This window comes from Pelecanus crispus, chromosome Z (genome assembly GCF_030463565.1).
Source record: "Pelecanus crispus isolate bPelCri1 chromosome Z, bPelCri1.pri, whole genome shotgun sequence".
Classification (NCBI taxonomy): domain Eukaryota; kingdom Metazoa; phylum Chordata; class Aves; order Pelecaniformes; family Pelecanidae; genus Pelecanus; species Pelecanus crispus.
Window position 1 is genome coordinate 4,924,269 of NC_134676.1, and position 20,949 is coordinate 4,945,217.

At 48.9% G+C, this 20,949-nt stretch overlaps 1 protein-coding gene across 1 annotated transcript in view; it reads right to left on the reverse strand.

Moving 5' to 3' along the window:
- Window positions 1-5,398: 5,398 nt before the first annotated feature.
- Window positions 5,399-20,949, reverse strand: part of ARK2C (arkadia (RNF111) C-terminal like ring finger ubiquitin ligase 2C) — a 47,963-nt gene continuing 32,412 nt past the window's right edge. Inside the window, exons 2-8 of the mRNA XM_075727025.1 lie at window positions 15,542-15,851; window positions 13,336-13,461; window positions 9,666-9,795; window positions 8,578-8,682; window positions 7,956-8,051; window positions 6,662-6,768; window positions 5,399-5,516 (exon numbers count right to left, since the gene is read on the reverse strand). Coding sequence (XP_075583140.1) covers window positions 5,399-5,516; window positions 6,662-6,768; window positions 7,956-8,051; window positions 8,578-8,682; window positions 9,666-9,795; window positions 13,336-13,461; window positions 15,542-15,851 — 992 coding nt within the window. The remainder of the gene's footprint in view (window positions 5,517-6,661; window positions 6,769-7,955; window positions 8,052-8,577; window positions 8,683-9,665; window positions 9,796-13,335; window positions 13,462-15,541; window positions 15,852-20,949) is intronic.

Here is a 20,949-nt window from a genome sequence, read left to right on the forward strand (position 1 = left end):
AGGTAACAAAAGCATTGAAAATATCCTCAAATATACCTGTATTCATTTGGAGGATTTTTGGTTTTTTCTTCCAAAAAGTTTCTCTTTCCTTAGTTATTAAAGAGGAGACCCACAGGGAGGGAGATGCTTCTCCACCGGGAGGATGGAGGACCTGTTGGTATCTGCAGAACTTGCTAGAGACATCCTACAGGCACCGTAGGATGTGTTTAGAGGCAAAACCTCTCTTTAACAGGCAATTTCCAGCCTGGTTCTAGAAAGTGATTTTGGTACCTAATCACAAAACTGGTGCCACAGGACATCACGCACGGTGGTGTGCCCGGTGTGGAGAGCCTCATCTCGCCTCTGCCATGGAGCTCAAGCACCAACAGCCTCTGCAAACCAGCCGGGCAGAGTATTTTGTACCCCAGCAGTGTCTCTTTTGCGCATCAAAGCCCAAACGCATAAGCAATGGCAGAAGAATTAACTCCGACCCAAAGAAACAAGCGGTAAATAAAGACCAAGCGATGGCCCTGCCAGGTGACTTCTGCGTGGCACAGGTTTATAGTTAGCAATGCAGTTTGTTTTATTAGTTATAAATAAAGTACAAAAAATCCACCAAAAGTGAATCTAAGCATTTACACAATTTCTAATGTCTTTTCATTTCTTCAATGCACTATTGCTTTAATATTAATAATAAATATTTTTCTAGCTTTCTTCTATAAAATAGTCTATGTAGCAAAATGTTGCACAGCACAACAGAACAGCAGTAGGAGTACAAAAATGTGGGTGATCCTTTCACCAGCCCGGGTCATTAAAGGAGAGGATTTTTGTTCGCTTGCTCCTTGTTTTACTTATCCCTTTTACAGTGTCTTTGCGGGGGGGAACAACCGACCCCCCTGTCCCCGCACGGCTCAAAACTGCAGCTCCAGGCTACAGGGGAGGAGTGTTACAGAGCAGCAAGGGAGAAAACACAGACAGCTTTTAAACCCAGGGTAAGGCAAAGTCAACAAAGCAGACCAGCACACTGAGGGGACAGAGAGGAAAAAAAAAAAAATTAAGGTACAGTCATTTTGTGCCTTTCTAACCCGAAAGTGAATTGCATCCAAAGCCTATTTTTTGGGGGGGCTACTGGCTGAGCACATGCATCGAACCCCACTTCTGTCCCTGCACGGCCGAGCATCTGCGCTGACCAAGAGCGGTTATGGCTTAAAGCTTAAAATATTATCAAAGGTGCTCTAACCCTCTTGCGAGGCTCGAGCACTTGATATCCAGGAGCCTTTTTGGGAAAGGGCAGTGCGTTGCGAGAGCGGTGCGGCCGCGGCTGGGGACGCTTGGCCACCGCCGCAGGAGCAGGACGTCAGCTTGGGGCTGACCTCCTCCTCAGGGACATGAGGGCTCCGGTGCAGGTCCCAGCTCTACGGTGGATTAAAAAGCTCCAAGCTGAGGTTTCCCCCATGGGCTCAAGCTGCACTAGGGGAGGTTTAGGTTGGATATTAGGAAAAATTTCTTCACGGAAAGGGTGGTCAAGCATTGGAACAGGCTGCCCAGAGAGGTGGTGGAGTCACCATCCCTGGAAGCGTTCAAAAAACGGGTAGATGTGGCACTTTGGGACATGGTTTAGTCTAGTCTACCCTTGACTGGTTTAGTGTGGACTTGGTAATGTTAGGTTAATGGTTGGACTGGATGATCTTAAAGGTCTTTTCCAACCTAAACGATTCTATGATTCTATGAAACCAACTGATCAAGAAGATGAGGGTTGAGGGCTTCTGCTTCCATGCATGTTTCACAGCTGGGTTATAGCAAATGCTCATGGCCAGGCATTACGAAGGGATGCCGAATTGCTCCTGCATCCATCCCAGCCCCTCTCAGCTAGACTGGGGGTTAACCCTTAAAAATTACAATGAATCCCTCAGTTTTGTTGCCTCCAAGCTCAAGCTCAATCGATTGCCTCCTCCATCCTCCCTGCAGCGCCCGGCTGGGTGCATGCACAGAGGGTGAAAAGAGCCAGACCGAGCACCGACAGGCACCAAAAATCGAACAGAGCCACCACGCCTGGGCTTCCTTCCTCGGCTTTTGAAGCAATTTGCAGAGTCTTGCGCTAAACGCATGCATTGCCCCAAGCACAGCCTTGTAGCGTGAGCCCGCCAGGTGTTATTGCAGGGTCACGCATGCAGCAAGAGCAGTGTCACCAGCGGCGCCGGGGACAGGGCAGTAAGCAGGAATCGACCGGAACGTTTTGGTTTTGCAGGGCGCCTTTAATCGCCTTCAATGCGCAAGGACGCAAGTGAAAGGATCACCAGAGTTTGATTATGAGTGCAAATAATATTCATATATATGTGCTAAACACAGTCACTATATTGCAGTTTTCCACTATGTCACAGCATACAGAATCAAAGGTTTGCATTTTTATGGAATGTATCCAAGGTAACAGCACCACAGTAATACAGTTTGTAATCACACACCCTGATTTTTTTCGCTTTTTTTTTTTGACAAGATAAGCATTACCCCCGACATCCCATGTTTAATTTTTTTTTTTAAAGTACCGACGCATGCAAAGCATTCCATTCCCAGAAACAATGCAAAAATGAGGTAATAGGAGTAATAAAAAAAATTAGTATTAATTTCTAAATAAATAAATTATAATTAAAAATGCAAAAAACAACTATAAAAATAATTAAATAAGAACCCACAATATCTACAAGTTAGTCATAAATTATGATTGTTAAATATAAGGCATTTAAACTCACAAAACCCTGTAAACTATCAACGTTTTGTTCCTAGAGATATTTTGTTGTTTGTTTCATTTTGTTTTTAGACTCACCCTATTATCGCAACTTACTCGCACAAATTATTTAAACGCAAAGGAACCTGACACACCGATGCAACTCCAGACGCTGTAAATTCGCACGCACCGCGGGATCAGTCACTCACACGAGACCACGGGAGTTTGGTGCTTTTCTTCACCAAGGGTTTTTTTTTTTTTGTCTGTTTTTTTAAAAACTGTGCTTGTTCATTAGGCAAATAGTAATACTTCCACATAGGCTTTAAGAAAACGCACGGTTGGATTCGGAAGCGCTCCTCCTACCCTCCCTGCCCAGCCAGGGTCCCAATTGCCCCGTTCCTCCCCCTGCTTCGCCCCCCCAGCTCACGCCTGGACAGACCAGACCGGCTTACAGTGTATTTTACCAGCAAAGCCTTGCTTTGCTCGTTCATATTATTAGTAATATCGGTATTATTTTTAATGCTGCTTCAATCTGCTGCTGCTGGAGCGAGTCCCATAGGTATCGATGGACCAATCCTTGACCCAAGGAGTCCGCAGCCCCCCGGTCGGGGCTGGGACCACTGCGTCCCCTAAGAAGGCATCGCTTGCGCTGTGTGGCAAATATATCATAGGATCATGGAATGGTTTAGGTGGGAAGGGACCTGTAGAGGTCATCCAGTCCAGCCCCCTGCCATGAGCAGGGTCATCTTCAACTGGATCAGGGTGCTCAGAGCCCCGTCCAACCTGACCTGGAATGTTTCCAGGGATGGGGCATCTCCCACCTCTCTGGGCAACCTGTGCCAGTGCTTCACCACCCTCATTGTAAAAAATTTCTTGTTCTATGCCATCACGTGTCCCCTTCCACTCCCTCCCACCTGCATGGGCACAGCAAGAGAAGGGCTCCTGCATCCTTGCACCCTGCGGGGCTCCTCGCTTTCCCTCCCCTCTCCAGTTGAGTAAAAAAAAAAAAAAAATCTCTGAGGTGCCTCTGAGGTTGGTGTTTTCCAATTACAGCTCACAGGAATCCCACGATCTTTCTGATGGTAATTTATGATTGTTTCTACTTGGAAAGCATCGCTTGGCTCCAGCGAAACAGATGCTCAGGGGAGCCAGAAATCATCCCCACCGCATGAGCATTCTCAATTTATGATGTTCCTGACTAATTCCCCTTGCTCTTTGGCATCTTTCTTTTGCTTCCCTAGTATGTAAAAAAAAAAAAAAAAGTTTAAAAAAAAAAAAAAAAAGAAAAAAAGGGGGTTGGTTGTGAATGCAGGTTCTCCAGAGGGTTTTCAGCTTGGTCCCTACGGTTGGTGTGCTGAGGTCTTTATTTCGGGGGGGAGCTTGGATTGCAACATCTCACTCCTTCAGGGACTACCTCCTAATTCTCTTTTGACTGTTAATGCAAATAGGTTTTTTTTGAACAACCACTCCATTCTCTGTATGGATATGGCCTGAAATGTATACAAATGCACGCGGGTGCAGGTGCACGTGCTTTTAGGCAGGGTTACAACCCAGCCCCTCCGGAAAGCAGCAAACCCGCCCTTCCAACCTGCCTTCTCCTCCCACGCTGAAATGCTCATGGCCTCAGCAGTGCCTTGTGAGCACTGAATTTTCCCCTGTCCTGTTACCAGAGATGCGAGAGGAGTTGGCAGCGTACATCTCTCGGCACCTCTCCAGCGTTATCATACCCCAATGCACAGCTATAGGCACCGACTCCAGCAACCATCATTTTGGACCAGTGCTGGCAGCGGCCGCTGAAGCCAACCAGCCTCACAGCTCACAGGAGAAAGCATCATGGACAATGGCAATCATGAAGACAGCCCTTCCTTGGATTTCGATGTGCCAAGCTACTTCATTAAGATACGGAAAGCAAAGAAACAGCACCTACTCCAATATTGTGCCCCTACAGAAAGCGTCCAGCACCAGCAGATAAGCAGGAACGAAGCTTCTCCCTATCGCTTTGTTCATTTCATTCCCAATTTTTATTTTTTTAAGCTTCTCTAAATTTGCAACACACTGTAAACGCAAGGAAAGGAAGCACACGCGGCTGAGGCAAAGAGCGCAACCCTTCTGACTGTAAACAGGATTTTGCTTTTTCGCCTCTTCCCCCCCAAGGGTGGGAAAGCTTGACCTCTTTATTCCCCCTCTTCAATGTATTAATCAGGCACCAAAATAAGGAATCTATGAAAAAATATTTGGTGCAAATTAGGTAACAGCAACATGTCCACCACAAGATGAGTAGGGCATCAAACACAACATTTCTTAAGCTAACATGCTCCAGCTGCCATCCATAGAAATAGCTAAAGGACCCCTAACATGTTTCTACGTATTCGAGAGGTATATATACAATCCTCATGAAATGCAGGATTGACAGGCCAGACTACCACAACTAGTTCCTTCATGTTCAACACTAAATCTTCTGCAGCACGGGGTCTCTGAGCTCCGGGAATGCCAGCTCCCTTTCACCGGGCCCGTATCCTGCGTATGTGCAATATCTCCTACCGCTAGATATTGTACCGCCACCTCCTCCTCCTCCTCCTCACTAACATGCCTGCAGACTTTTCCTCTCAATCAAATGGCTCAGAAGGCAAAAATTTTGCTGCAAGGGTTTATGGCCATACGACCTGGTAAGGAAAATGGTGTGTCCAGCCAGTCCTTTCAGCTGTCCGAGCCGAGCTGTGTTTCAATGTCCACCCTGCAGATCGGGCACTTCTTGCTCGTGGCCAGCCACTGGTCCACGCACACTTGGTGGAAGAGATGCATACAGGGCAACCGCCTGCAGAGAGAGAAGTACCGCCCCGTTAGGATGGATGAGGTCCAGGGGACCAAGAAGAGCCAGAAACATGGAGAAGCACCGATGTAGTGACACCGGTGCTGCCTGGGTCCTACACCCTTCCCCAGCCACACCAGCTCACGTAGGGTGGTAGGTCAGAGATGGTGTCCTTCTTGGCTAAAAGCCTTTTAGAAAACCCCCGCACCCTCCTGAATTGAGTTGTTCCAGTTATTAATTACCCTGGCTGCTGCTTTTTAACCTTTCAGGAGTATTAGGTTGTACTCCAAAGCCTCTTGGTTCTTCATCGCTGTGGCTCATTAGCAGCCAGGTGGGTCCCCACGGCTCCTCTGTGGGTGTCTGGTGTGCCCCAGGGAATGTGGTCGCTTTTCACCAACACCACCCTTGTCGTCTCTTCACTCGCCCTCATGAGCCGGAGGGACCCTGAACCACAAGGATCCACAGCAAGAGGATCAGAGCTTTTCTTGATGGTTTAAGGCAATTAAAGGGTGAGGAGCAGGACCAGGTAGTGCAGCTGCACTGCCCACCTGCAGCTCCTTCAGCCGTGGTAGCTCAGCCCCTTGCAAATGCTTGTCCCTATCCTCTGTCACAAGCAGACATCTGACCCAGCCAAGAGCCTGGGGACGTCTGTGAGGGATAACTGGGGCTTTTGTTGTTGGCTCAGGATGGCTCCCTGTGACCACGCGGGAGGAGTAATCTCACTTATTCTACAGTAAAGCAGCTCCATCCTGGCCACAAGCCAATCTCCCCTGGACTTCACACCCACACTCCCTTTTATTGTGCTTCGGTCATCTGTCAAGCTCTGACGTTGATGTCCCCGAGCTCCAGATGGCTGTCTGAGACCTCAGACCCATCCTTCTCTGACACTTGCCACCTGGCCCATTGGCACAGCCTTGAGGCAGGTGATCCAAACCCAGGAGATACTACAAAAACTTGGCCCTCCCTGCTGCTGAGCTCTTCCTACCTGCAGCCCATACCGATATCCATCTGAGTGGCATTTGGTTTCCCATTTCCTGCAACAGCCTAAGTGAGTTTGTCAGGACAACCCCACCAGCGCATGGCAGCGTTAATCCCAATAAACACAACTCAGATGGCACCGAGAGGCAGAGGAGCAGATGGAAGGATCATACCTGACGTCTTCTCCGTCTTCGAGCATGGACAGACAGATTGTGCATTTTTCGTCAGTGTCTGACTCCTCTCCATCCTCTTGCTCAGCTTTGCCTTCCTGTGGTCTTCTCTGCAGCAAGGTTAGAAACATAATTTGGTTAGGACTTGACTTTCTAATGCTCTCCCAAGCCTGGGTAGTTGCAGGAAGACAAATAATAAGAGCTTCATCTACCAGCCAGATCCTCCAGCTTGGGGAAACCAGCCCAGCCAAAACAGCCAGTGAGGGGAGGATGCTACCAACATGCTGCTGGTCGGCACGTCTCCTCCTGGGGCTGGTGGCAATGTCCCAGGGAGCAGCCTGTCTTCTGCTGCCCTAACACAGCCCCCCACCACCTCCTCCATCCTCCTTGCAGCGGGGATGGCCCCATGGTCTCCTTTGCTGGAGGCTTCTCCTGGAGACCCCAAAGCATATGGGGCCACCACCACCAGGAAGGGCAACCACTGTGCCCCATGACAGCTCGGCCACTGGCCCAGCCCCACACTGCGCCATGGGGCAGTGCTTAGCCTGTCAGCTCTCCCCTTTTCTCTTCCCCCCACACATCCATTCCTATTAATATCATTTTTCTAGATCCACTGGAGAAGCAGTCAGAGATAAGCGCAGCAGGAGTTGACTCATTTCCAACTTGGGCAATGCAACGTCCCTACTTGTTACTGCCCAGCCGGGAATGACCAACATTTGAAATTACTATGCAAACAAGCACTTTTCCCATTTTCTATTTAGCGTGACCCAAAAACATGGCACCCATTTCCTTAGGGGCAGGAGATCAGCTCCAACAGAGGACACACCTCTTGCAAAATGAGGGGAGGACAAGCTCCCCCACGCCATGGAGCCAGCACCCTCATGGCAGGGCGTGCGGGCAGCGCCGCTTGCATGCAGAATGGGGTGGGTTTGCATGCACGAAGCCCCCTTGGTGTGTGCACTTTCTTACCAGGTGCGGACAGGGGGGAAATTGCACCCGCTGGGTGGGAGAAGGCTGAGACCCTTTTGAAAATTTGGCCCGCAGCTTCCTAGCCTAGAAGTGAGAAACAGCCAGCTGAGCTACACCACCGCTTCAGCCCGGGAGCCCCACAAGATATTAAAGCACCAATTCTGGATTTTACATTTCTTCCCCATATTTCGGGGAATATTGACGGCACCGGTTTGCCAGCCCTGAGGATTGCGACCCACCAAAGTCCTTCCTTCTGTCCGCTCCGTGCCCACAACCCTTGGCCAACTGAGAGGGGCTGGCAGCCGTGCCGCGGTTTTGGGGCACTCACCTTCTTGTACTTGTGGGGGAAGGTGAACCTCTCGATGGTGTTCTGGACAGCTCCCCGGCTCACGCTGCCCAGCCTGTCCTCCAGCTGCAGCAGCTCCTGCGGTGCAGGAACAGCAGCAAAGCACCATCAGCATTGCTCCCGGGGCATGAGGTCCCACCACCCCACCCCACCTGCTGGGCACCAAGGCTCTCTCCTGCCCTTTCCTTGGTGGAAATGTCCATCAAACCCAAATCAGCCATGCTTTAATGATCAGTCTGAGCCCTGGCTCTTGGGCTAGTAACTAAGGGCTCTAGGCGAAGAGCTGGATATCCAATATTTCAGAAATTAGGGTGGAAGCTGAGCTCCATTTGACAGGCTGGGAAACCAAACCCCATAGAACTGAAGCACTTGGTTCACAGACATGAAAGCAAGCCAGAGTCAACCCGAGCCAGACCCAGGCACACTGGCATAAACCATCTTTTACCAAACCCCCTTAACCCCTTTGCCTCCCAGTTATTACTAAAATTGCTGCAAGACTCAATGCCACTGCCACACCACAAAACAGTCTTTGAAGGTTATGCCAGAGCTTGCATAGATTCCCAGCACTTAAAAATTTAATAATTCCAGTCCTCAAGACACATACTTCATAGCTCTCCCGCACAGCGGACGTGTGCCTGCTTGGGTTCAGTCCCTGAAGAGCAAGTAACTGAAGCTGAGGATAAGGGTAATTTCTGATTTCGTGAACCACCTGTGAGAAGTGAGGGAGAAAAATGAAGCCACCTGTACTTGCACATAGAAATCCCTTGTGTACCCTGATTTAAATCTGGTGCTTTAAAAATTCAAAAAGAAAGAGCAGACCAACACCTTCCCCAGTGGAAGCCTTTTAATAACCAAAAAATGAGGTTTTATTAAATAGATCTCCTATAAATGATAACTAAGAACATGCATGTCTTCTGAATAAACTGTTCTAATAACTTCTGTCACATCTATAACATTGCAGTTCCAGACTCTCAGCATGGATTAGCTCAAAAAGAGATTTGATTTTATTTGTTTATAAATGGGTGGATTTCTCTTCATCCAAGCTTTGATTTTTTAAGCCTTGCTGTAGTACGCAGGTGTCAGGGTCCGACTATGGGCATGAGGGAAAAACACTCTTGTGGGATTTCTGAGGATGTTTTAAGGTTTAGCAGTGCTGAGCACTGCTCAGCTCCAAATGCAGCATCCTGCTAGGAGAAGGGCCAGCAAATGACCCCAGTCAGCCCATCTCCTCATCAAATTCCATCTCCACCTGTGCAACAGGTCATGCAAAACCTTTATAGACATAGAGAGCAATGACATGAGGAGAGATGGTCCTGGGGGCTGACCCCAGGGAAGGGAGTCATCTACTGCTAATGCAGGGAGCCCTGGGAGCCCATAATTTGTTCCAGTATTAATAATAGTCTTAGTAATAACTGCTGAGTCTCTCACATCCTTGCCCAGGTTTTGCAGACCAGCTTGTGAGCGTGGTGCTTCACGCGACGGACCAAATTTTTCCAGAGCAGCTGAGCTTTTCTTTCCTTTCTCTAATCCAGAGTGCAATGATGCAACGTTATCCTTTCAGACACTCCCTCCCACGGCCGGAGATAAGTGGGATTCACAGAAGACAGGTGATAGAAAGATAGCAGCCTTTATTTTGACTGCCTTCTGGCAGACAATGCATAAAACATTTCTCGGTAAAAGCATTTCACTTACCATCTGTGTCGAGGATGTGCTTCTGGGGAAATGGTGCATCCGAGGTGTAGCTAAGTAATGCTGATAGGGCTGGGGGACCGGCCGGACCTGGAACTGGGCATGAGTCAGTCCTGCATCGACGCTGAGGTCCCTGTGGGCATGAACGTGAAGCTTTGACTGCACGGTTTTATTGCATGGCTTACAGCAAGTCAGATCGTGCTCATGGGGCAGCTTCCACTGGTGGGCTCTGGGCTGCTGTGGCTGCCTAAACTTGGGGTGATGCTACTGCTTGGAAGGGAGTTTCCTCCAATTTGGGCAATCACCCATCAGGCCAGTACGAAGGAGTAAGGGGGTGTTTTCATGCCATTTAGCATTTGTGTTAGCTGGGGTCAAGAGCTGCACAGCAGCCTGCTAATTTCAGAGCAAGAGCATTTTGGTGGCTCCAATAGATCCCCAGGCTCAGGAACTCAACCTGGCCAGAGCAGGTCCTCCCTGTGCCGCCTTTGCTGCAAACAATTACATTTTGCCTTGAATATTTTGCAGGAATGCAGCTAAATGCCTCGGGACATACACCGATGAGCCATTCTGGGTAGTTGTTAGGAGCCAGCTAGGCACCATCTGGGGGCTTTTTGATGTGCCTGTGCTCTCCTTGGAGGTCTCCCAGCCCAGGCCACAGGAGGACCTAGGAAAACGGGACACTGCACCTCAGGCAAAACCCAGCTTCAAGGAACCATAGAACTGCTGTTTGTGCAGAAAATATAAAAGTTTTAAGAAATTTCTGAATGAGACTGCTGTAGGAAATGGTGTCACATGACCAGTGGGCCAACGCCAACGAAGCAGGACATCCCTCGTGGTCCCACTCGCCTGCACGCAGCCTGGCCTGGGCAAGCAAAGTGGGATCTTCACCCAGGCTGGGGCTCAGCTTGGTGAGTTTGGGCACTTTGTCTCTCCAGAAAAACAACCTGGCTCAAACCCAGGACTTAACATGACCAAGATCTCAGCAAACACCGCAGCTCTGCCCAATCCAAGCACTCAGACAAAAATTGCAAACCCCATCCCCACGCTGCGTCCAGGGGATGGGAGGAGACCTAATTCAGCATCTCCATCTATAATCCAATTAGCTGATCCCTCATCTCTTCAGCCAAAGAGTCTTTCAGCAAATAAGTGCTTTGAACATCATTCATTTTATCACAATTACAAAAGCCTGCACTCTAATAACCATTGTCTTCACATTTGCCAAAGCTAAGCTAATTAGAGCACAGGGGTGTCTTCCCGTTTTATCCTCGAACTTCTCTTCCCCTCCACAGAGGACAGCGGCACCGAGTGCCACGGCTTGTTAGGAGCAACCCAGACGTGTCCTCCAGCAGCTGTGAAACTGTTCGCCCAACAGCAGATAATGGACATGAGGGGACAGTAAATGCAGAAATCCTTTACCTAGAAGAGCCTGTGCACCAGGCAGCAGCTCCAGTGCTCTAGTACCCCCTAATAAGACACCCCGCACCAAGCTGAAGCAAAGAGAGGGACTATCTTTGCTGGCCCTGTGCTAGCCATGTGCTAGACAGACGAAACCTGGCAGAGGATAAAACACAGCAAGCAACTGGCAGGAACACAACCAGGGTGAGAATCCACAGGACTGGGTATTTTCCAGCTCTTGTGTCACAGTCTTGGATATTTATCCAATTGCTGCAGACTGTTCCCAGGTGGATGGAAGGCTTGACTGCAAATCAGGAGGTTTTGAGTCCATTCCCAGCCCTGCCACTGGCCTGATGCATGACCTTGACTGTTTTCTCTCTGCCTTCCCATATTCCCTGTCTACAAAATGGATGCAATAATCCACAGAGCGCTTTGAGACCAAGGACCGAAGAGATCTCTCAAAGATGAGCAGCCATTATTGACTTGCACAAGTAATTGCAGCAACAGCACTGCTGAACTGTTTGTGCACTGGTGCATCTAGATCCTTAAAATCAGATACTGAGGCTCCTGAAGTAATCCTGTGGGTCTACAGAAGAGCCCAAAGCAGAATACTGCATGGAATGGTGTTTTCTCAGGATTTGCAGGTGAATAAGCAGAGCACATTAGCTGAAGAAAACCAAAACCAGCCATCACCTTCTAGCCTGTGCTACACAGACAACTGTACAGCATCCTGATGCTCGGATCGAGGTTCAAGAGCTATGGTGCCTGTGGTACACGGGCTGCCAACAACCAAAAAGCGAAAGATCAGGACCCAGATAACAGGTTGGATGGTCGTCACTAAGTGCGGATGCAGAAGATGATTTAAGGAACCAAATGGGAGCTTATTTCTTCTTCACCAGAAGATTCTAATTGAGGTTGGGCTGTCCGAGATGACTGATCACCTTCAGATCTTCTTTCCATCCCCATTTCCCGCGACAGTGCCTACCACCCACCGCCTCCGAGCGAGCGCCGCTGCTGCTCATGCAGTGGTAACACATTAGAGGAAAGTTTTTATATCTGTCACTGGGCAAAACTGTACATGTGCCCCAAGGGGAAGTGAGTCACCCAAATATATACACACAGTGTATGATTTCCGTCATCCCCATTCCTTAGGTTTTATAAGGCTATGGAGCAACACAGCGGGGAAAAGGAGGGAGGAGGAGGGGAACGTAAAGCGGCGCTTTATCAGATCCTTCTAATGATTATAATTAAACACTCTATGCCAAAAGAGAGGCAGAAAGAATTGCTCTATCCAGATGGTACGTGAACCGTTTTGCAAACTGATCTGAACAATGTCATCCCGGCCAAATTCAGCTCACAGTGGTGCCAGTAATGGGAACACCTGAGAAGAAAATGGCAGAAGGATCTGGCCATATTTTAGGTTGTATATTATTACCCCGGAGGGGCAAAAAAGCCACCCTGTGTTAAAAGGACTCTCCATTTGCAGAGCGAAGCACTCGGATGTTAGGAAATGCCATAATTAAGATTTCCTGTGACATTTTATTTCGGTCCCCTTGTGCATATACATTGCGATTGTCTCTAATTATGTGTTCACATGCTATTTTTTCCATTCAGTGCACAGAATGGACTTTGCTCAGCTAACAAGCAGCCACACAGAAGTATGTTTTTATTTTCTTATTCTTCCAAGTAGGGCCCCATACATTATTAACTATGCAAGAGCTCAAAACTTGCTCTGAAAACAAAACGATCAATTCCCTGCTCGGTTTTTCCAGGGTATCGAATACTGCAGTGGGAGAATGATTAACAACTATTAATTCATTCACACCACCCTGAGGGGCAGCGTAGCACCGTGCTCCCTAACTTCGACCACAGAAAAAGCTGTGGCCACTGTTTTTTGAGTGCCTGGTGGACAGCAGAAGATCTAGTTCAGGCAGAGACATTGGTCTACAGGAAAAAAAACCCTGGCTGTGCCCTGCAGCAGGAAAAGTCCCTGGAGGAAGATTAACACTTGGCTGCACTCTAATTCCATGGATGGAGAGTTGTGGGCAATATCGATGCCTTGATGTTATCATATACATGCATAAAGGCTTTAGCATACACTCACGGCCCTCCCGGAGACGAGTTTTCCCATTGCGCACTCCCCACATTGTATCTGTTGAGCTGCACCATTAGCTTTCACGAGAGCATTGATCCACGATGACATCCACCAACACTTGCAACCACCCCAGGACTTTTTAAATACCTCATTCAACATGCAAGTGAAATGTGGGAGACTTACCAGTCTGTGCCTTCGGCTAAATACCTGGGCTGGGGCCCCATGGGTTGTGGAGTTTGCAGTTGGTGGCTGAAGTCAAAGCTGGGGTGTAGACGGTGAGGCTGAACAGACATGCGCTCTTGAGCCCGCCTGTGGGGAGGAGGAGACCAGCAAGAGAATTAGCCACGCGGCGGGCACGGCTCATGAATGGCTCCTGCTCCGAGCCCGTGTCAATAAATTGGGGGAAAACTCAAACTGTTGGGTTTGTGAATATGTGTCCAAGAGAAAAGAGTCCAGGCAGGTGTCAGGGATGATGGGAAGAGAAACCCAGAGCTGTGTCTTCTACTCGTGGTCACCACAGACATAACGCAAACCTCTACCCTCACCCCCTGTGGCATCCACATACAGTCAGTTTACAAGAGATGCTATTTGGCAGCAACATGGAGAGAAAAAGAGGAAACCGAACTTCTTCCTTAGCAGTTTTGTGCCATTTGCACTATTTTCTTTTTCTCCACTGTCAGCCCCATAAACAACACGCAAGACAAAACTCGTCCCTGGTTCAGCCGTTATCCATCATCGTAAAGAAGCTGCAGGTTGTCTCGCCTCCCCATGCAGTGCATAAACTCCTGGGGAACCTCATTCATAACAGGATTACTCAGGAGTAACTGAAAGCAGAATTTACTCTCGCTGGCCTTTGCCAACATTTCTCTGGATGATGGACAGGCCAGGCTGGGATCCAGCTCCTTCTCCCCCAGCTCTGGTGCCTTTGCAGGCAGGGAAAGAAAAGTGGTAGAAAATATAGCAAGGTTTTTCTAGGGATTTGAGTCTCTTCTCGTGATTGTTGCTTATTTGAACTGCTCAGGGGAAGAGCATCTGCTGCTTGATCAGTGTCCACATTTGGAGAGAGACAAGGTGGATGCAGGAGGAGGATTTGCATTACAGACAGACTCGCGCCCCTTGCTCCCTGCCAAGTCCCTGCTTACCGATGGAGCAAGTGCAAAGCAAAGCTATGGGAAAACACTAGAACAAATGGAACAGGGAACAGCTAGATAAAAAATTTTTCATGCAGCCACAGCTCAGAGGCTTCACTTTTGAAGGCACAACCCAGATTTCCATTACTGGGACCTCATGCCCCACACCTGTAAGGTTCCTGACACCCTCCTCCGATGCAGCTGTGCTTTCAGAAACAGGCTGTGGGACCAGGCAAGAGGTTCCTGCCCTTTTCCACACCACAACCCACTTGCAGATGTAACACTGACAAGCATTTACCAAACCAGCTTCTGCGTGGAATTGTGCTCTGTGCTTTTATTTGAATTCAGCTTATGACTAAGAGATAAACACTTGTATCATCAGTGCCTCAGCCTCACATATATTTGCTACCCAATTATTAACTAATCATTAAATCCACCTAAAATCCAGCTTATGCAAAACAAAACAAGAAGAGAAGAACACACAATTTTCAGACAGAAAGGGTATGGAAAGAAAGTGTTTTCTGTCTGTAGCATTCTTTCCAAATGAAGCGTAATCGCGAAGACTCATCCTCTGATTCTTGATCCATGGGTACAACCCGCAAATAGCTTCCATATGTTTCCAAAAAAAGCACTCCTCTCCTACATGCTATCTAAACCCCTCTCTCAAGAAACACAATCAGGACAAGGCCAGACATCCATTTCCACCTCTGCTGAGTTACAGTAATTCTCTCTGCAGTCGTCAGCCCAGTCTGAATTTAGGCTGCTTTCCATGATTGACTGTGCTGCAGGTCAACAGCATCATTCCCTCATAGATCTGGGAAGCCTACCTAGACCCAGAGGAGCAAGATCTTCATGTGCAAAACCTGACGGGACAGGTGGATACGATCTCTTACATGGTTTTGAAACAGCAGCTATGAGGAGGTAGCTTGTGCATGCAATCTATTGCTCTCTCTGCCATGCAGGACAGGTTCACTGCAACACCAAGGTGGTACCACAATGATTCTCCTACAAGTGACAGTAGTAGGTGACCTTGGGACATGCTAGATGAGCACAGTATGGATCCCCATGGGAAAGGTACAGCTGCAGGTGCAACCTGCCCTGCAGCTTCCCTTCTGGTGGATGCATTTTAGGGGTACACAGATGAACTTGTGAAGAAAACCCAACTAGCACGTATCACCGGGGCTTTGCAGAAGCCACTTTGCTCAAGTGAGGCTGATGTAGCTTCTCAGCATCCTTCAGGAAGAGTAAGACCCCCTTACCTGGGATGGGGCATGAGCCGGCGGTGCTGTGCCTCGAGGAGCTGCTGCTGGAGGAGGTATTGCTGGTGAAGCGCCTGAGGTAGGAAGGAGGGTCCGGCCACGTCCTGGAAGGGCAGGGCTGGCACCGGCGCCAGGGGCTGGTGCAGGGGGCCGCTGTGCTGGTGCGCGGGGGCCATGTGGGGGGTCAGCCCCGGCTGGGGCTGCACCGCGTGAGGCAGGGTGAAGTCGGCGGAGAGCTGAGGCTGGGGACCCAGGTGGAAGTGCCGGCAGGAGGTAGCATGGGGATGCTGAGACCTTTGAAAAGGAGCACCTGGAAGAGAAGAGCATGGCCGTCACGGGGGCCGGCGGCAGCCAGGGGACCCCAGCCTGGTGGTTGCCCATCCAAGGCAAGAATTCAGCAAAGAGCTGTTCCTCTCCTCTGCCAAAAGGGTTAAAAAAGAGAGAGCAGGTCAGTTAACGTTGATTACATGGAAAAATGTTGATTTTGACTAATAGTTTTTCTCCTCCAAAAAACATTGGAACCAAAGCATGGGTTTGGGTTCAAAGTGAGGTTTTGGCTCCAAATTGAAGTGTATAATGATGAAAACTGCTTCAGCTTGTTGTGGTTTGCCTGTCTTAAAGAGAAAAGGAACAAAAATTTTAATAGGGCCTGTAGCGATAGGACAAGGGATAACGGTTTTAAACTAAAAGAGGATAGATTCAGACTAGACATAAGGAAGAAATTTTTTACAATGAGGGTGGTGAAGCACTGGCACAGGTTGCCCAGAGAGGTGGGAGATGGCCCATCCCTGGAAACATCCCAGGCCAGGCTGGACGGGGCTCTGAGCACCCTGATCCAGCTGAAGATGTCCCTGCTCATGGCAGGGGGTTGGACTGGATGACCTTCAAAGGTCCTTTCAAACCCTAATCATTCTGTGATTCTATGAAAAAGCCTCAACATTTTAGAAAAGGAAAAAAAAAAACCCATCTGTTTTCTAAAATACGTTTTCATGGGTTATGAGCTCACCGAAGTTTTCAAAGCTTGCTGACTTTCCATGCAATTCAAGGTATTTCTTTGCCTGTCTAAAAATGTCTCATAGGCAAGGAAATAATCTCTGCCCTAAGAAACTGTCTCTCGCTGACTGCAGGACGTGAATGAGACACCTTCCACCTCTGAGAGCCGGGATTAAGACCGTGCATCTTTGCTGAGACCCTTCAATAGCTCATCCTCGTGAGCTGCATGCAGGGAGAGAGCAGCTGCAGGAAATACAACATGGACTGCTATGAGACCAGCCATGAAACTGATGGGAATGAGGAAGAAATGAGGTGTGAAAGATATCCGTAGAGGAGGCTTTTTTCAAAACATCTGGCGCTGGCTTGCACCTCCCTCAAGATCCTTGCTTGGATGGGCCCTTAGCCCAATCCGGCACGTTAATTCCTACCTTCCCGGAGCATTTACAGGCACCACGGCAAAACTTTTGGCTCTTAAACTAAGGAGAGAGGCAGCTCAGAGGTGAAGGATGAGACTCGAGTGAGGCTATTAGACGTGCCTTTTTGCTCAGGATCAGCCCCAGGGTAGGACACCTACCCTTTCACACAGTCTTTCGAACACCTTATCTTCCTAAAAACTCCTCTTTTTTTTTTTTTTTTTTTTTTTTTTTTTTTTAATCCAGGAACAACAGCACCAAGAGACACTGAGTGCCATCCCATGACACAGGCCAGACATGCCCATGATGCCTTCTTCACCCAGATCCCTTCTGCTCACATCTCCCTTCTGCCGGCATGCCGGGCCAGGCCATCACAGCAGCTCAGGGAGCCCCAAACACTCTCTGTTCCCGTCCGTGTGGAAACACAAAACACACAAAGCAAGCCAGGTGCCGGCAAGAGAAACAATAGGAGAGGACCTAACAGAAACGAATGTTTTGCAAAATTGTGCATAAGTAATCACACACAGCATCTCTTAAATACAAACTAATCCTCCGTAGTGCCCCTCTGAGAGAGGCAGTGGGTAGCAAATGCATGTGCCACCAGCAGCAGAACTTCTTAAGGTGATAGTTTCTCATGCTGTCAGATAACGGCATGATTCAACTACGCTATTAATTAAGACCAGAGGAGGTGGGATCAGACCCACTGCTCCCCAGCGATGGAGCTGCAAACCCAGACCCATGAGCCATCTGTGTACCCCATCCCTGGGTACTGCACGTTATACTTGCTGCCGCCAGCCTGGCCCCAATTCACCGTACCCCACCGACAGGTAAAGGCTGAGTAATGAAATGGGGGTCCTGTGCTGCCCTGGCCCATTGCTCAAGCTGAGCAACACCGCAATCATGGGGAGATGCCTCCTAACTGCTGTGTTTGCTGGGTACTTGCAGAGCGACTCATGGTGACTTGCTCAACCTCTAATGGCCATGGGTCCTCCCAATGGGAAACAGCTACAGCAAGTCACGGGTGAGCCGTTTGACACCTCCAGGTCTTCACGGCACCTGAAGACAAGGTGCTAGTGCAGGTTAAAGTGCTAATCCCTCTGCACACCCAAACACACCAGCCTGTGCCACCAGGCAGCAGTTTAGCTGTATTTCAGACAAAACTGGCTTCGGAGGGCACAAGAGGATGAAGCTTAGTGATATTCCCCCACATTTACTGGGACAAATTTTGTAGCGCTTAAGTAAAGCAGAAGCAGCCAGTCTCTCATCCTCTGCATCTCTCTGGTCTCTTGATGCCTGGTGCAACCTTAGCCAAGGATTTCCAGCCTTTTGACGTATCCTGGGAGGCCTTAGTCTGATTTAGTGAAACATCTGCAGGACCTTTGATGGCACAGCCATGAGGAACTAGAGAGCACAGGGTGGGCAGGTCATCTTGTCAGAACTTTTGACTTGAATTTTTTCCTCCCACACCAAGACAGTCCTTGCAAGGAACTTGGTCGTACACTTCCCTGCAGTCCAGAAAGTACAAACTTCACCTCTGGTATCTGGGCAGGAAGGCATGCAGGGCCTATGCAGAGCCAACATAACCTAAAGTAAAAGCCTAACCCATTTTGTTTTGGTACAGAGAGTTAATTTGCCTTATTTTTAGACCTTACTCAATCAAAACAATCATTTTTTTAGGTTTTTTTCTGGTACCTACTGGTGCAAAGATCCATTTCCCTCCATAGGAAAATTACTATAAAGATGTGACCAAGACCATATGATTAAATAAACCCCAACAATTTGTCTTAACAAAATTCACTATTACAATTGTTCATTCTCTACAACTAATCCAATTGCTGATGAGGATTTTGATGGCAAAGCAAAGACTTTGGGGAATACTTCAGCAACTCTGTGCTTATCAGCAGTCATCAAATCATACAACTGGCACAACTGAACCAGCTTGCACAACAAAGAGCCAGTCCTTGCCAAGCGTGGTACTGGTGGGCCCCAGAAAGCCCTGGCAAACAAATAACAGTGCACAACAGAACATTTCAGCTCTGAGTTATCTATTTTCAAGTTTACCCTCTTCTGTTCATCGTATCTAGCCACAAGGGGCCTTGATAGACACTGCTTTCCAAGTCCACACGTTGATTTTGCATGCACAAGGTAAAACCAGTGTCACCCTGCTGACACCAGCTGAGCAGCGTTGCTCCAGGTAACTCACCATGACCAAAACCAGAATCTGGCTCACAGGTGCTCACCCCCATTCAGCGTAACAGAGGACCCCACGTTAGCAGTGTCTATTAATGATTACTCCACTAGCACATCTTCCTTCTCTTTCCCAAGCCGCAGTTTGGTCCTAGATCACATTTGCATTTGAACCGACAAGGATTGCCCATAAAATACTTCAAGAAAATTTGATTCATGGATTTAATGTGCTTTTTGCCAGGACAGTAATGTCTGCCACAGCAGAGAGCAATCCATGACTAAAAGCCAGTCCAGATACCCGGCTCCAGCTTTTGTTTTTACTCCCCAAAAGAAGGGGTGGGCTGATATTTTCACTAGCTAAGCTTTGAGGACATTTCTGCAGCTAAGCCAATGAGGTTGGAAACTGTGCCTATCAAGCTCCAGAGCCGCTAACTGCACCCTCCATGAGCCACGTTCCCCACTGCCTGCCCCAGTGGTGGCTGCAGGAAGGCAATGTTGCTCTGGGATTGGCAAGGCAGAGACCCTCTCCCCGCTCAATGGGCTCTAGAATTTTGGTCCTCATCCTACAGCAGGATTATCCTTCTCCACTGGGATACTTTGATTTTGCAGGAAGAGGGTTCAGCCAGATCTTGGATGGTTTTTTACACCCGACCCCAAAGGCACCTAACAGGTTCATCAGCTTCAGTGGCCTTTGCTGCAAACACTTGCCTACTCCAGCTGAAGAGGGAAGGGGAAGCCCAGTGTCCTTGCTGCAGAGGCAATGCAGTCCTCACCAGCCCTGAGAGGCTCTTGACCTGAGGCCAACCTGGAAACACGTGTCCCCATGTCCACCCTGCTGGTCAGGAGGAGAGGGTCCACCCCACTGCGTGAGGCTCATTGACGTGCTCCTCCCAGTGGCATGAGTAGCTCCAGCTGTTCATACCTGGAGCCGTGGAGGACTGATTTCTCTGGGCTCACTGTCAGGCTGCCCACCAGCCAGAAATCCTTCTTTCCTTGTCCTGTTGCTCCTTCCTTTCATTTAAACACTGTTGCTGTGGCAGATGATGACAGCTCAGAGCAACATCAGATCAGCAGCTCTGAGATGAGCAATGCGTCACTTCTCTGTCAGCAAAGCAGACAACTTACTCCAGTTTTGTGTAGTCTTCCATTAACTAGTTGTGGCCAAATGTCATTGAGACCAGAGACTTCTGTCTCAATGCAAGCATCTAAACAGAGTTATTTCTTAGGAGAGCAGGGCGATATTTCCCCTGCTGCTTTGCCTTTCCTCTCCCTCTCCATATTAGCTCCTCATACTCTTCTGTTGACCATACACATTTGCAAGGTCTTTCTCAGCCTACCCACGCACCCACCCAAGCTCCCAGCTTGGACAACCCTTGTTGCCTTACACCCCTCTGGCCTCAGCTAAGCCACAAAGGCAGTTAATGCCTGAGCCCAGCTAATCCAGGTCTAAAAAGCGCCCTGCAAAAGTCTAAAGGTTTGCCCTAACACATGGAGGCAAAGAAGGGATCTGGTGGAGCTGTGAAGCAGGTCTTGGGCAGGGCAGGCTGTCTGCGGGGTGGGAAAGAGGAGCTACGTGGTCCTCTGACATGCCTGGGGCCAAGCTATGGCTTGGCATGGTGGTGTAGGACCGTGTGCCCCTGGGTACCCCATCCATCTTGTGCCTTTGGGTGAGCATCAGCAACACCTCCCTGCCTTGCGTGATGCTCCGGTAGCTGCTGCATCCACTCCCCCTTGGCTTCTTCCATCATGTCCTGAAGCCAAGGTCAGCACCAGGGATCCAGGGGCGGGGGAATCGGCGCTTCATTAATTCCTGCT